Here is an 18,021-nt window from a genome sequence, read left to right as displayed (position 1 = left end):
TAGACAAGATGGGAAATGAGAGGAGTAATTGAACTCCTGATATCAGAAGCCCAACAGAGTGTGATTACCTTTCTCTCATTAACAACTGATCTTCTCTATTGTGACACCAAACCTTCCCTCCCTGCATGAATACTGAACAGTTGGGAGAAGACATTGAACAGCTTGCACAGCGCACTGAATTCACTTGTGAGATGTTCGATAAAACAACCGAACAGAACCAAAGAGACTTGACTTGAGTCTCATCCAGCTTTGACTTGAGTTTCAAAAAGTATTCTCTCTTTGAGGACCAACTTGGACATAGGATAGATTATGCTACAAAAGCTCATATTAAAGGCAGACTATTGTCTCTGAGATGTTGAGGACAGCGGAGGAAACAGTGACACCGTGACATAACATCTGCAGTGTGGACCAGCATTCTCAGACTCCCACCCTCCACAGCTTATCTGTCAACAAACTTGGATGGAGAGAAAGAAAGAGAGCGAGAGAGACAGACAGAGAGAGAGAGGTAGAGAAAGAGCGAGAGAGGATGGGGAAAGGGGGGAAGAAGGGAAGCAGCCGAAAGAGAGAGTGAAAACAAGAGGGAGGGAGGTTCTCTCCTCCGTCTCCTCGCCTGCATTCATGACCAGGAGTAACCTGTGTGTGAGACTGGGGGCAAGCCTGCTTTGAGGCTCTAGTCAGGCGAGGTGCCAGGAAGGCTCTGTGGCGTCTCCATCTCCCTCCCCGTCTCTTTCAGTGATTCATCTCGCAGCTCAGCTTGAGAACCTGCCTTTCCTGTCATCTCAGAACTGCTTAACATACTACTGAGAGAGAGAAGTGATGCAGAGTGGGGCGCTGGCAGCACCAGTCCCAGCCCAGCCAGGGCCTCCCACCCATGCAGAGAGATATCACAGGGGCTCAGCTCAGCCTGCCAAGCCTGCCAGGCAGAGGTGGTCTCCAGCGGGGCAAGCCTGGACCTCCGATGGGGCTCTCTACTCTTCCTTTCCTCTGCTCCCTTTAGTTTTTCTGTCCTGTTTTCTTCCCTCCTCTACTCCCGACTGCTGTGACCATTAACACAATTCTTTAGAATGACTTGACCTATAACAGGACAGTTAAGTTAAAGAGGAAACTGTCTCTATACAGTAAGCTCTGTCCTACTGTACCACTATGCACTAGCTACATATGGAATATTATCTATGTGTTTGAGAAATGCCTTAGACTATTTCCACTGCATATCAATTGACTGTTATCATTCATGAATAACATTTGCTCTGTGCGTTATTTGTTCTGAGAGATCGTAAGTCATCTACCAATGTGACGGGTGAATTTGTGAAATCAAGCGTTTAATACCATTGTATATTCAGGAGCTTGATGCCGAGGCACGGATAATTCTCCACGCCTTGAGACGTCGGCTTGGTAACACTGCTATTATTTTTTCAGGCCACAGGCCAATGAAATCCCACAACACAGTAAGCATGTGCAATATGCTCCTATATGACATGCAGAAGGCAGATTGCTTTCTGCCTGCAGGTCCACCCATGGCTATAAGATGTAAGAACATGTAGTGATATCAACCTCTGTCATGAATAACCATCTATAACTCATGTATGAATGAACGAGTCCACGAACACAAAACATTATCAATAAATGAAAGCCCAAAATGATGAGACTTTGCCTCCCACAGAAATAATAGCATAACATAACCAAAACACACTGCAACAACTCCAACTCCGACCGACGTACACTACCTGGCCAGAAGTATGTGGACACCTGCTCGTTGAACATCTCATTCCAAAATCATAGGCATTAACATGGAGTTAGTCCCCCCCTTCGCTGCTATAACAGGCTGCACTCTTCTGGGAAGGTGTTCGATGGGGTTGAGGTCAGGGCTCTGTGCAGGCCAGTCAAGTTCTTCCACACCGATCTCGACAAACCATTTCTGTATGGACCTCGCTTTGTGCATGGGGGCATTGTCATACTGAAACAGGAAAAGGCCTTCCCCAAACTGTTGCCACAAAGTTGGAAGTGCAGAATTGTCTAGAATGTCATTGTATGCTGTAGCGTTAAGATTTCCATTCACAGGAACTAAAGGGCCTAGCCTGATCCTCTTTCACCAAACTTTACAGTTGGTACTATGCATTCAGGCAGGTAGCGTTCTTCTGGCATCTGCCAACCCAGATTTGTCTGTTGGACTGCCAGATGGTGAAGCGTGATTCAGCAGTCCAGAGAATATGTTTACACTTCTCCAGAGTCCAATGGTGGCGAGCTTTACACCACTCCAGCTGACACTTGGGATTGCACATGGTTATCTTAGGCTTGTGTGCGGCTATTCGACCATGGAAACCCATTTCATGAAGCTCCAGACGAACAGTTCTTGTGCTGACGTTGCTTCCAGAGGCAGTTTGGAACTCGGTAGTAAGTGTTGCAACCGACAATTTTTACGCGCTGTGTGATTCAGCACTCGACGGTCCCATTCTGTGAGCTTGTGTGGCCTACCACTTCGCGGCTGAGCCGTTGTTGCTCCTAGACATTTCCACTTCACAATAACAGAACTTACAGTTGACCGGGGAAACTCTAGCAGGGCAGAAATTTGACGACTGACTTTTTCGAAAGGTAGCATCCTATGACAGTGCCACGTTGAAAGTAACTGAGCTCTTCAGTACGGGCCATTCTACTGCCAATGTTTGTCTATAGAGATTCCATGGCTGTGTGCTAGATTTTATAAACCTGTCAGCAACAGGTGTGGCTGAAATAGCTAAATCCACTAATTTGAAGGGGTGTCCACATACTTTTGGGCATGTAGTGTATCTAAATCAATAAGCATTCCAACAATGGGACACCATCCTCTGTGGACCATGCTTATTAAATAGAAACACATCATGCAAACACAACTACAATGAACAAGCACAGTAACCTTTTCTCCTCTAAATCGCTGGCTTGGACAGAGCTGAGTCAATCACTGTCTCACCGGCATCGCCATGGGAGCAGAAACCTGGCAGCCATGTTGTAAAGTTACAGTCAAGCACAGAGCGCAGAGCTGTCACATTGTTGTCTACTCACAGGAGGGTCTAGGTCCTCTGCCTGTACCGTGGCGACCACAGTCCCCTTGACTGCGTTGGGAGCTACCATGCCCCTGTACACCACCTGGCTGAACACTGGAGAGTAGTCATTCATATCCTGGAGAAGAAAGAGAGAAACACAACCATGTAATTAGTGAGATAGTCTGAATCAATAGCTCTTTTGACTGTAAAAACCTACTACTGCTACTGCAACGACTACTACAAACTACTGCTATTTCTGCTACTGCTGCTACTACTACTGCTAATACTACTACTACTACTGCAACTACTACTACAAACTACTGCTGTTTCTGCTATTGCTGCTACTACTACTGCAACGACTACTACAAACTACTGCTATTTCTGCTACTGCTGCTACTACTATTGCTAATACTACTACTACTACTGCAACTACTACTACAAACTACTGCTGTTTCTGCTATTGCTGCTACTACTACTGCAACGACTACTACAAACTACTGCTATTTCTGCTACTGCTGCTACTACTACTGCTAATACTACTACTACTACTACTGCAACTACTACTACAAACTACTGCTGTTTCTGCTATTGCTGCTACTACTGCTTCTATTACTACTATTACTGCTACTACTACGACTACTACTACTACTACAACTACAAAGTACTGCTACTAATACAACTGCAAACTACTGCTACTACAAACTACTGCTACTTCTACAAACTACTGCTACTACTACTACTAAAAACTACTGCTACTGCTACAAACTACTGCTACTGCTACAAACTACTGCTACTGCTACAAACTACTGCTACAACTACTAATAACGACTACTGCTACTACTACTATTGCTACTACTACCACTGCTAATGCTGCTAATACTGATACTACTCCTACTACTGCTACTATTGCTACTGCTACTACTACTACTACTACTATTGCTACTACTAATAATGCTACTAACACTGATATTACTGCTACTACTGCTACTACTACTGCTACTCCTACTTCTACTACTGCTATAACTATTGCTACTACCACTTCTACTCCAACTATTACTACATTTACATTTACATTTAAGTCATTTAGCAGACGCTCTTATCCAGAGCGACTACAAACTACTGCTACTAATACTGACACAGCTTCTACTACTGCTACTAAAAACTACTGCCACTGCTACTACCACTACTACTGCAAGTACTACTACAAACTACAACTACTACTGCTGCTACTACAACGACTACTACTGCTACTAATACTGACACAACTTCTACTACTGCTACTAAAAACTACTGCTACTACCACTACTACTGCAACTATTACTACTGCAACTAATGCTACTAATACTGACACAGCTTCTACTACTGCTACTAAAAACTACTGCCACTGCTATTACCACTACTACTGCACGTACTACTACTACTCCTACTGCTGCTGCTACTACTACTACTACAACTACTACTACTACTGCTGCTACCCCAACTACTACTACTGCTAATGCTACTAATACCGATACAACTTATACTACTGCTACTACAAACTACTGCTGCTGCTACTACTACTGCTACTACAACTACTACTAAAAGCTACTGCTACTGCTATTACTACAAACGAATGCAACTACTTCTACTGCTATTACTGCTACTACTACTCCTATTGTTACTACTACTAATGCTACTACTCCAAATACTGTTACTACTGCACCTATTGCTACTACTACTACTACTGATAATGCTACTAATACTGATACTACTACTACTGCTACTATTACTACTTTCTATTGCTACTACTACTACTGATCCTACTACTACTACTACTACTACTGCTACTGCTATTACTACTACTACTGCTGCTACTACTACTATTGCTACTACTGCTACTACAAACTACTAATACTGCTGCTACTACTGCTACTGCTGCTACTATTGCTACTATAATTATCATTGATATTACTACTATTACTAACACTGATACAACTGCTACTGCTACTACTGCTAATACTGCTACTACTGCTAAAATCAAATCAAATTTATTTTGAATGTAGCGAAATGCTTGTGTTCCTAGCAGTAGTAGTAGTATCTAACAATTCACAACAATACACACAAATCTAAAAGTAAAAGAATGGAATTAAGAAATATATAAATATTGGGACGAGCCATGTCAGAGTGGCGTTGATTAAAATACAGTAGAATACAGTATATACATTTAAAATGAGTAGAACAGAATGTAAACATTATTAAAGTGAATAGTGTTCCAGGTCTCTGAACATAGGGCAGCAGCCTCTAAGGTGCAGGATTGAGTAACCGCTGAATAGTGTTCCAGGTCTCTGAACATAGGGCAGCAGCCTCTAAGGTGCAGGGTTGAGTAACCGCTGAATAGTGTTCCAGGTCTCTGAACATAGGGCAGCAGCCTCTAAGGTGCAGGGTTGAGTAACCGCTGAATAGTGTTCCAGGTCTCTGAACATAGGGCAGCAGCCTCTAAGGTGCAGGGTTGAGTAACCGCTGAATAGTGTTCCAGGTCTCTGAACATAGGGCAGCAGCCTGTAAGGTGCAGGGTTGAGTAACCACGGAATAGTGTTCCAGGTCTCTGAACATAGGGCAGCAGCCTCTAAGGTGCAGGGTTGAGTAACCGCTGAATAATGTTCCAGGTGTCTGAACATAGGGCAGCAGCCTCTAAGGTGCAGGGTTGAGTAACCGCTGAATAGTGTTCCAGGTCTCTGAACATAGGGCAGCAGCCTCTAAGGTGCAGGGTTGAGTAACCGCTGAATAGTGTTCCAGGTCTCTGAACATAGGGCAGCAGCCTCTAAGGTGCAGGGTTGAGTAACCGCTAAATAGTGTTCCAGGTCTCTGAACATAGGGCAGCAGCCTCTAAGGTGCAGGGTTGAGTAACCGCTAAATAGTGTTCCAGGTCTCTGAACATAGGGCAGCAGCCTCTAAGGTGCAGGGTTGAGTAACCGCTGAATAGTGTTCCAGGTCTCTGAACATAGGGCAGCAGCCTCTAAGGTGCAGGGTTGAGTAACCGCTGAATAGTGTTCCAGGTCTCTGAACATAGGGCAGCAGCCTCTAAGGTGCAGGGTTGAGTAACCGCTGAATAGTGTTCCAGGTCTCTGAACATAGGGCAGCAGCCTCTAAGGTGCAGGGTTGAGTAACCGCTGAATAGTGTTCCAGGTCTCTGAACATAGGGCAGCAGCCTCTAAGGTGCAGGGTTGAGTAACCGCTGAATAGTGTTCCAGGTCTCTGAACATAGGGCAGCAGCCTCTAAGGTGCAGGGTTGAGTAACCGGTGGTAGCCGCTATTTTATAGTCTGATGGCCTTGAGATAGGCCATGCTACCATTACTACTACTACTACTACTACTACTGCTACTACTATTGCTACTACTACTACTCATACTGCTGCTACTACAACTGCTACTAGTACTACTGCAACTGCTCATACTGCTCCTACTACTGCTGCTGCTCCTACTACTGCTGCTGCTACTACTACTGCTACTACTATTGCTACTGCTACTACTCATACTGCTGCTACTACTACTGCTACTAGTACTACTGCTACTAGTACTACTGCTACTGCTCATACCGCTCCTACTACTGCTGCTGCTACTACTACTGCTGCTGCTACTACTACTGATGCTGCTACTACTACTGCTACTAGTACTACTGCTACTGCTACTGCTCATACCGCTCCTACTACTGCTGCTGCTACTACTACTGCTGCTGCTCCTACTACTGCTGCTGCTCCTACTACTGCTGCTACTACTACTACTGCTGCTGCTCCTACTACTGCTGCTGCTCCTACTACTGCTGCTGCTGCTACTACTACTGCTGCTGCTACTACTACTACTGCTGCTGCTGCTCCTACTACTGCTGCTGCTCCTACTACTGCTGCTGCTCCTACTACTGCTGCTGCTACTATTACTGCTGCTGCTACTACTACTGCTGCTGCTCCTACTACTGCTGCTGCTCCTACTACTGCTGCTGCTCCTACTACTGCTGCTGCTACTACTACTGCTGCTGCTACTACTACTACTGCTGCTACTACTGCTGCTGCTACTACTACTGCTGCTGCTACTACTACTACTGCTACTACTACTACTGCTACTACTACTGCTGCTGCTACTACTGCTGCTGCTACAATAATAATAATAAAGATACTCCTCACAGTTAGATGCTTAGAATGAGAAGCATGTCTGTGTAGGCAGGAGTTTGTAAACAGATACCCTCCATTAACATGCTGTATCTTCAGAGTGTTTGATTGATTTCAACATTTTTGTGAATTAGTGAAGTAGCTAGCACCATCACTGTCACTGCTGCTGGACATGGCAAACAATTTTCCCCTGCTCATCTTTCGGCGGCCTTTACAACTGTCAGCCTGGCCTAGAGAGTCTCCCATTAGCACTTAGGCAGAGCACTAAACCAAAATGTCATACAGAAATATCTAATTTATGTAATTATTAACACCCCTGAGTCATTACTTTGTAGAAACACCTTTGGAGGTGATACGTCTCTAAGAGCTTTGCACACCTGGATTGTACAATATTTGCCCATTATTATTAAAAAAACATGTTTCAAGCTCTGTCAAGTTAATTGTTGATCATTGCTAGAGAGCCATTTTCAAGCAGATTAAAGTCAAAACTGTAACTAGGCCACACAGGAACATTCAATGTCGTCTTGGTAAGCAATTTCAGTGTAGATTTGGTCTTGCCAGTGTAGATTTGGCCTTGTGTTTTATGTTATTGCCCTGCTGTAAGGTGAATTCGTCTCCCAGTGTCTGTTGGAAAGCAGACTGAACCAGGTTTTCCTCTAGGATTTTGCTTGTGCTTATTGCTGTATTGCGATTATTTTTATCCTAATAAGCTCCCTAGTCCTTGCCGATGACAAGCATACCCATAACATGATGCAGCCACCACCATGCTCAAAAATACACTGCTCAAAAAAATAAAGGGAACACTTAAACAACACAATGTAACACTTAAACAATCACACTTCTGTGAAATCAAACTGTCCACTTAGGAAGCAACACTGATTGACAATAAATGTCACATGCTGTTGTGCAAATGGAATAGACATCAGGTGGAAATTATAGGCAATTAGCAAGACACCCCCAATAAAGGAGTGGTTCTGCAGGTGGTGACCACAGACCACTTCTCAGTTCCTATGCTTCCTGGCTGACGTTTTGGTCACTTTTGAATGCTGGCGGTGCTTTCACTCTAGTGGTAGCATGAGACGGAGTCTACAACCCACACAAGTGGCTCAGGAAGTGCAGCTCATCCAGGATTGCACATCAATGCGAGCTGTGGCAAGAAGGTTTGCTGTGTCTGTCAGCGTAGTGTCCAGAGCATGGAGGCACTACCAGGAGACAGGCCAGTACATTAGGAGACGTGGAGGAGGCCGTAGGAGGGCAACAACCCAACAGCAGGACCGCTACCTCCGCCTTTGTGCAAGGAGGAGCAGGAGGAGCACTGCCAGAGCCCTGCAAAATGACCTCCAGCAGGCCACAAATGTGCATGTGTCTGCTCAAACGGTCAGAAACAGACTCCATGAGGGTGGTATGAGGGCCCGACGTCCACAGGTGGGGGTTGTGCTTACAGCCCAACACCGTGCAGGACGTTTGGCATTTGCCAGAGAACACCAAGATTGGCAAATTCGCCGCTGGCGCCATAAGCTCTTCACAGATGAAAGCAGGTTCACACTGAGCACATGTGACAGACGTGACAGAGTCTGGAGATGCCGTGGAGAACGTTCTGCTGCCTGCAACATCCTCCAGCATGACCGGTTTGGCGGTGGGTCAGTCATGGTGTGGGGTGGCATTTCTTTGGGGGGCCGCACAGCCCTCCATGTGCTCGCCAGAGGTAGCCTGACTGCCATTAGGTACCGAGATGAGATCCTCAGACCCCTTGTGAGACCATATGCTGGTGCGGTTGGCCCTGGGTTCCTCCTAATGCAAGACAATGCTAGACCTCATGTGGCTGGAGTGTGTCAGCAGTTCCTGCAAGAGGAAGGCATTGATGCTATGGACTGGCCCGCCCGTTCCCCAGACCTGAATCCAATTGAGCACATCTGGGACATCATGTCTCGCTCCATCCACCAACGCCACGTTGCACCACAGACTGTCCATGAGTTGGCGGATGCTTTAGTCCAGGTCTGGGAGGAAATCCCTCAGGAGACCATCCGCCACCTCATCAGGAGCTTTCCCAGGCGTTGTAGGGAGGTCATACAGGCACGTGGAGGCCACACACACACTACTGAGCCTAATTTTGACTTGTTTTAAGGACATTACATCAAAGTTGGATCAGCCTGTAGTGTGGTTTTTCACTTTAATTTTGAGTGTGACTCCAAATCCAGACCTCCATGGGTTGATAAATTGGATTTCCATTGATTATTTTTGTGTGATTTTGTTGTCAGCACATTCAACTATGTAAAGAAAAAAGTATTTCATAAGATTATTTCATTCATTCAGATCTAGGATGTGTTATTTTAGTGTTCCCTTTATTTTTTTGAGCAGTGTATGAAGAGTGGTACTCAGTGATGTGTTGTGTTGGATATGCCCCAAACATTACACTTTATATTCAAGACATAAAGTTCATTTTTTGGCACTATTACTTAAGTGCCTTGTTGCAAACAGGATGAATGTTTTGGAATATTTGTATTCTGTACAGCCTTCCTTCTTTTCACTCTGTCATTTAGGTGAGTATTGTGGAGTAACCACAATGTTGTTGATCCATCCTAAGTTTTCTCATATCACAACCAATAAACTCTGTAAGTGTTTTAAAATCACCATTGGCCTGAAGGTGAAATCCCTGAGGAGTTTTCCTCCTCTCCAGCAACTGAGTTAGGAAGGAAACCTGTATCTTTGTAGTGACTGGGTGTATTAATACACCTTCCAAAGTATAATTAATAACTTCTCCATGATCAAAGGGATAGTCATGGTCTGCTTTTTGAATTTTACACATCTACCAATCGGTGCCCTTATTTGCGAGGCATTGAAAAACCTCCCTGGTCTTTGTGGTTGAGTCTGTGCTTCAAATTCACTACTTGATTGAGTGACCTTACAGAGATGGTGTAGTCTTTCAAACATTGTGTTTTTATTGAACACAGAATGAGTCCAAGCAACTTATGCGATTTGTTAAGCACATTTTTACGCCTGAACTTATTTAGGCTTGCCATAACAAAGGGGTTGAATACTTATTGACTCAAGACATTTCAGCTTTAAAATGTTTATTAATTTCTAAAATGTTCAACAAACAAAATTCTACTTTGACATTATGGGGTATTGTGTGTAGATTAGTGACACAAAATCTCAATGTAATCCATTTTAAATTCAGGCTGTAACACAAGAAAATGTGGAAAAAGTAAAGGGGTGTGAATACTTTCTGAAGGCGCTGAATAGGATAGCTTGGATCAGAACAGAAAACATCTAGAATCTGTCCAGTGGCTGCTCAACTATTCATCATTAAGACAGAGCTACATTCTAAAGCATTCAATAGAGTATGTCGCCTCACAAAGTCCCGATGAGGCCAGGCTAGTATCCAAATTACACATCCTCCCCTGGCTTCCTCCTGCTCACAGAATTTATACAAAAACGTCCTTGGTACAGTACCTCGGCTTGTTAATAAAACCTAGCGGTTCTCTGAGTGAGTTTTGCTCTGGCAGAGTGGAAAATGCTGCGGCAAAGAATCTCAACTGTGTTATTGTGTTTCTATCGATGGTTTCCTCATCAAGTCTATCCAACCCATAGAAGCGATCTCACAGCTTAATCACTCCGCGCTCCCTCTAGTCTCCACGGACCAGGCATCACATTACATTACCATCCTACACCGCGCCACACTGTTCTGTCTCAACAGCAAATAATCATCGATTAGCATCGCCAGACGGAAAGGTACACTATCTGTTTCCCTGCCCTTTAGATACAGGAAGGAGGATGGATACACCTCATTTGTACTTTTCATTCCTTTTCCCATGTTGTTTGGCTGGTAAAACACACAGGTCATCCTATTCGTGACGAGTGAGGGAGTGAGGAGTTAGGAATGAGGGAGTGAGGGAGTGAGTATGCAAAACCCTAACACAAAGCAGCAGTGCTTCACAGCTTCAAAGGTGTCGTCCTCCAGTGTCCCTCTTTAACAGTATCCTTTTTCATGAGTAACATATCTATGTAGCAGCTAGATCTAAAGAATTCTACTCAAGGACACCGGCCGAGTACTACAGTCTTGTTTACGTGCAGTGTAATACCACATCACGAGCCTGATCTATTTTAGTGGCTACTTTTCTACTGTACCACAGTACTACAATAATACTGTTCTAGTGTACTACTAAAATACTGTTCTACCGTTCTACTGTACCACAGTACTACTATAACACTGTTCTACTGTACTACTATAATACTGTTCTAATGTTCTACTGTTCTACTGTACTACTAAAATAATGTTCTACCGTTCTACTGTACCACAGTACTACTATAACACTGTTCTTCTGTACTACTATAATACTGTTCTAATGTTCTACTGTTCTACTGTACTACTATAATACTGTTCTACCATTCTACTGTACCACAATACTACTATAACACTGTTCTACTGTACTACTATAATTCTGTTCTAATGTTCTACTGTTCTACTGTACTACAATAATACTGTTCTACTGTACCACAGTACTACTATAATACTGTTCTACTGTACTACTAAAATACTGTTCTACTGTACCACAGTACTACTATAATACTGTTCTACTGTACTACTATAATACTTTTCTATTTTACTAATGTTCTACTGTTCTACTGTACTATAATACTGTTCTACTAATCTACTGTACCACAGTACTCCTATAAAACTGTTCTACTGTACTAATGTTCTACTGTTCTACTGTACTAATTTTCTACTGTTCTACTGCACTACTATAATACTGCGCTAATGTTCTACTGTACTACTGTAATACTGTTCCACTGTTCTACTGTACTACTATAATACTGTTCCACTGTACTACTGTTCCACTGTTATACTGTACTAATGTTATAATGTTCTACTGTACAACAGTTCTACTGTACTACTGCATTACTAAAATACTGTTCTACTGTACTACTATAATACTGTACTACTATAGTACAATAATACTTTTCTACTGTTCTACTATAATACTGTTAAACTGTTCTACTGTACGACTATACTACTGTACTACTATAATACTGTTCTACTGTCCTAATATACTACTACTCAACTGTTCTAATGTACTACTATAATACTGTTCTACCGTACTACTGTAATAATGTTCTAATATAGCACTGCTCAACAGTTATAATGTACTACTATAATACTGTTCTACTGTACTACTGTAATACTGTTCTACTGTAATACGGTTCTACCATAATAATGTTCTACTGTAATACTGTTCTACAATAATACTGTATTACTGTAGTACTGTACAACTATAATACTGTTCTAATGTTCTACTCTTCTAATAAAATACTGTTTTACTGTAGTACTATAATATTGTACTACTGTTCTACTGTCCTACCATAATACTTTCCACTGTAATATTGTACTACTGTACAACTATAATACTGTTCTACTATAATACGGTTCTACTGTAAAACTGTTCTAATGTACTACGATTCAACTGTTCTAATGTACTACTATAATACTGTTCTACTGTACTACTGTACTACTATAATACTGGTATACTGTTCTACTATAATACTGTACTACTGCAATACTGTTCTACAATAATACTGTACTACTGTAGTAGTACTGTTCTACTGTGATACTGTTCTACTGTACAACTATAATAGTATAATACTGTTCCACTGTACTACTGTTATTCTGTACTAATGTTATAATGTTCTACTGTACTACAGTTCTACTGTACTAATACAGTACTGCTCAACTGTTCCAATGTACTACTATAATACTGTTCTACTACTCCACTGTACTGCTATACTACTGTAATACTGTTCTACTATAATACTGTACTACTATACTACTGTACTACTATAATACTGGTCTACTGTTCTACTATAATACTGTACTACTGTAATACTGTTCTACAATAATACTGCACTACTGTAGTACTGTACTACTGTTCTACTATGATACTGTTCTACTGTACAACTATAATACTATAATACTGTTCCACTGTTATACTGTACTAATGTTCTACTGTTCTACTGTACTACTAAAATACTGTACTACTGTACTATTGTTCTACTGTACTACCATAATACTCGTCTACTGTAATATTGTACTACTGTATTACTATAATACTGATCTACTATAATACTGTTCTACTGTAAAACTGATCTACTGTAAAACTGATCTACTGTTCTAATGTACTACTATAATACTGTTCTACTGTCCTACTATAATACTGTTCTACTGTACTACTATTCTATTATACTACTGTACTACTATAATACTGTTCTACTGTACTACTATTCAACTATGATCCTGTTCTACTGTACTACTACAATACTGTTCTACTGTACTAATATAGTACTGCTCAACTGTTCCAATGTACTACTATAATACTGTTCTACTGTTCCACTGTAATGCTATACTACTGTAATACTGTTCTACTATAATACTGTACTACTGTAATACTGTTCTACTATAATACTGTTCTACTGTCCTACTATAATACTGTTCTACTGTACTACTATTCTATTATACTACTGTACTACTATAATACTGTTCTACTGTACTACTATTCAACTATGATCCTGTTCTACTGTACTACTACAATACTGTTCTACTGTACTAATATAGTACTGCTCAACTGTTCCAATGTACTACTATAATACTGTTCTACTGTTCCACTGTAATGCTATACTACTGTAATACTGTTCTACTATAATACTGTACTACTGTAATACTGTTCTACAATAATACTGTTCTACTGTACTACTGTTCTACTATGATACTGTTCTACATGATACTGTTCAACTATAATACTATAATACTGTTCCACGGTACTACTGTTCCACGGTTATACTGTACTAATGTTCTAATGTTCTACTGTTCTACTGTACTACAGTTCTACTGTACTACTGCACTACTAAAATACTGTTCTACTGCACTACTGTTCTACTATACTGTTCTACTGTACTACTGTTCAACTATGATCCTGTTCTACCGTACTACCACAAAACTGTTCTACTGTTCTACTGTACTAATATAGTACTGCTCAACTGTACTACTATACTACTGTAATACTGTTCTACTGTTCTACTATAATACTGTCCTACTGTAATACTGTTCTACAATAATACTGCACTACTGTTCTACTGTACTACTATGATACTGTTCTACTATGATACTGTTCTACTGTACTACTAAAATACTGTTCTACTGCACTACTGTTCTACTGTACTACTGTTCAACTATGATCCTGTTCTACTGTACTACTACAAAACTGTTCTACTGTTCTACTGTACTAATATAGTACTGCTCAACTGTACTACTATAATAATGTTCTACTGTTCTATTATAATACTGTTCTAATGTACTACTATAATACTGTTCTACTGTTCCACTGTACTGCTATACTACTGTAATACTGTTCTACCATAATACTGTACTACTGTAGAACTGTTCTAAAATAATACTGTACTACTGCAGTACTTTTCCACTGTACTACTGTACAACTATAATACTGTTCTAATGTTCTACTGAACTACTGTAATAATGTTCTACTCTTCCAATAAAATACTGTTCTACTGTTCTACTATAATACTGTTCTACTGCCCTACCATAATACTGTACTACTGTCCTACTATAATACTGTTCTACTGTCCTACTATAATACTGTACTACTGTAGTACTGTTCTACCATAATACTGTACTACTGTTCTACTACGATACTGTATTACTGTACTACTGTTCAATGTTCTACTGTACTACTGTAATAATGTTCTACTTTTCTACTATAATACTGTTCTACAGTTCAAATGTACTACTATAATACTGTTCTACTGTACTACCATAATACTATTCTACTGTACCACTGTAATACTGTTCTACTGATCTACAGTACTACTGTAATATTGTTCTATTATAACATTGTTTTATTATAATACTGCACTACTGTACTAATGTTCTACTATAAAACTGTACTACTATACTACTGAGGTAATATTCTACTGTTTTAATGTACTACTGTTCTACTGTACTACTATAATACTGTTATACAGTACTACTATAACACTGTTCTACTGTTCTACCATAATACTGTTCTACTGTAGTACTGTTCTACTGTACTACTGTTCTACCATAACACTGTTCTGCTATAACACTGTGCTACTATACTACTGTACTACTGTTCTACTGTACTACTATAATACTGTTCTACTGTTCTACCATAATACTGTTCTACTGTACTACTGATCTACTGTACCACTGTTCTACCATAACACTGTGCTACTGTCCTACTATAATACTGTTCTACTGTTCTACTATAATACTGTTCTACTGTCCTACTATAATACTGTACTACTGTAGTACTGTTCTACCATAATACTGTACTACTGTTCTACTACGATACTGTATTACTGTACTACTGTTCAATGTTCTACTGTACTACTGTAATAATGTTCTACTTTTCTACTATAATACTGTTCTACTGTTCAAATGTACTACTATAATACTGTTCTACTGTACTACCATAATGCTATTCTACTGTACCACTGTAATACTGTTCTACTGATCTACAGTACTACTGTAATATTGTTCTATTATAACATTGTTTTATTATAATACTGCACTACTGTACTAATGTTCTACTATAAAACTGTACTACTATACTACTGAAGTAATATTCTTCTGTTTTAATGTACTACTGTTCTACTGTACTACTATAATACTGTTATACAGTACTACTATAACACTGTTCTACTGTTCTACCATAATACTGTTCTACTGTAGTACTGTTCTACTGTACTACTGTTCTACCATAACACTGTTCTGCTATAACACTGTGCTACTATACTACTGTACTACTGTTCTACTGTACTACTGTTCTACTATAATACTGTTCTACTGTACTACTATAATACTGTTCTACTGTTCTACCATACTACTGTTCTACTGTACTACTGATCTACTGTACTACTGTTCTACCATAACACTGTGCTACTATACTACTGTTCTACTATAATACTCTTCTACTGTACTACTATGATACTGTTCTACTGTTCTACTATAATACTGTTCTACTGTACTACTATAATACTGTTCCAATGTTCTACTGTTCCACTGCACTACTGTAATAATGTTCTACTGTTCTACTATAATACTATTCTATTGTTCTAATGTACTACTATAATACTGTTCTACCATAATACTGTACTACTGTTCTACTCTACTACTATAATACTCTTCTACTGTACTACTATTCTACTATAATACTGTTCTACCTTAATACTGTACTACTGTTCTACTGTACCATTATAATACTGTACTACTATACTACTGTACTACTATACTACTATAATACTGTTTGACTGTACTACTATACTACTGTACTACGATAATACTTCTCTACTGTTCTACTGTTCTATTATAATACTGTACTACTATACTACTGTTCTACTGTACTACTGTATTACAATAATACTGGTCTACTGTACTACTATAATACTGCTCTAATGTTCTATTGTTCTACTGTAATAATGTTCTACTGTTCTACTGTACTACTATAATACTCTTCTACTGTACTACTGTTCTACTATGATACTGTTCTACTGTTCTACTATAATACTGTTCTACTGTACTACTATAATACTATTCCAATGTTCTACTGTTCCACTGCACTACTGTAATAATGTTCTACTGTTCTACTATAATACTGTTCTATTGTTCTAATGTACTGCTATAATACTGTTCTACCATAATACTGTACTACAGTTCTACTATAATACTCTTCTACTGTACTACTGTTCTACTATGATACTGTTCTACTGTACCACTATAATACTGTTCTACTGTACCACTATACTACTGTTCTACCATACTACTATACTACTGTACTACTGTAGTACTGTTCTACTGTACTACTGCACTACAATAATATTGGTCTACTGTACTACTATAATACTGTTCTACAGTCCTACTATAATACTGCTCAAATGTTCTACTGTTCTACTGTAATAATGTTCTACTGCACTACTAAAATACTGTTCTACTGTACTACTATAATACTGTTCTACTGTACTACTGTTCTACTGTAATAATGTTATACTGTTTATTTATTTATTTTATTTAACTCTGCAAGTCATTTAAGAACAAATTATTTTTTTAAATGACGTCCTACCAAAAGGCCGTCTGCGGGGACGGGGGCCTGGGATTAAAAATAAATACAATATAAATATAGGACAAAACACACATCACAACAATAGAGACAACACACACTACATAAAGAGAGACCTAAGACAACAACATAGCAAGGCAGAAACATGTGAGAACATAGCATGGTAGCAACACAACATAAAAACAACATGGTAGAAACACAACATGGTAGCAGCACAAAACATGGTACAAACATTATTGGGCACGGACAACAGCACAAAGGGCAATTAGGTAGAAACAACAATACATCACGTGAAGCAGCCACAACTGTCAGTAAGAGTGTCCATGATTGAGTCTTTGAATGAAGAGATTGAGATAAAACTGTCCAGTTTGAGTGTTTGCTGCAGCTCGTTCCAGTCGCTAGCTGCAGCGAACTGAAAAGAGGAGCGACCCAGTGATGTGTGTGCTTTGGGGACCTTTAACAGAATGTGACTGGCAGAACGGGTGTTGTATGTGGAGAATGAGGGCTGCAGTAGATATCTCAGATAGGGGGGAGTGAGGCCTAAGAGGGTTTTTATAAATAAGCATCAACCAGTGGGTCTTGCGACAGGTATACAGAGATGACCAGTTTACAGAGGAGTACAGAGTGCAGTGATGTGTCCTATAAGGAGCATTGGTGGCAAATCTGAAAGCCGAATGGTAAAGAACATCTAGCCACTCGAGAGCACTCTTACCTGCC

General features: G+C 40.2%; 1 protein-coding gene across 4 annotated transcripts in view; it reads right to left on the bottom strand.

The window, feature by feature from the left end:
* LOC115156999 (protocadherin-15) overlaps window positions 1–18,021 on the bottom strand; it is a 329,145-nt gene that overhangs the window by 71,049 nt on the left and 240,075 nt on the right. For all 4 annotated transcript variants that reach the window (XR_003868374.1, XM_029704842.1, XM_029704851.1 and 1 more), the window contains exon 22: window positions 3,037–3,153. Coding sequence is in view for 3 of the 4 variants with exons in the window: in XM_029704842.1 (XP_029560702.1) it covers window positions 3,037–3,153 (117 nt within the window). In the remaining variant the exon portion in view is untranslated. The remainder of the gene's footprint in view (window positions 1–3,036; window positions 3,154–18,021) is intronic.

Source organism: Salmo trutta, chromosome 2 (assembly GCF_901001165.1).
Source record: "Salmo trutta chromosome 2, fSalTru1.1, whole genome shotgun sequence".
Classification (NCBI taxonomy): Eukaryota; Metazoa; Chordata; class Actinopteri; order Salmoniformes; family Salmonidae; genus Salmo; species Salmo trutta.
This window is presented reverse-complemented; position numbering and strand designations above follow the sequence as displayed.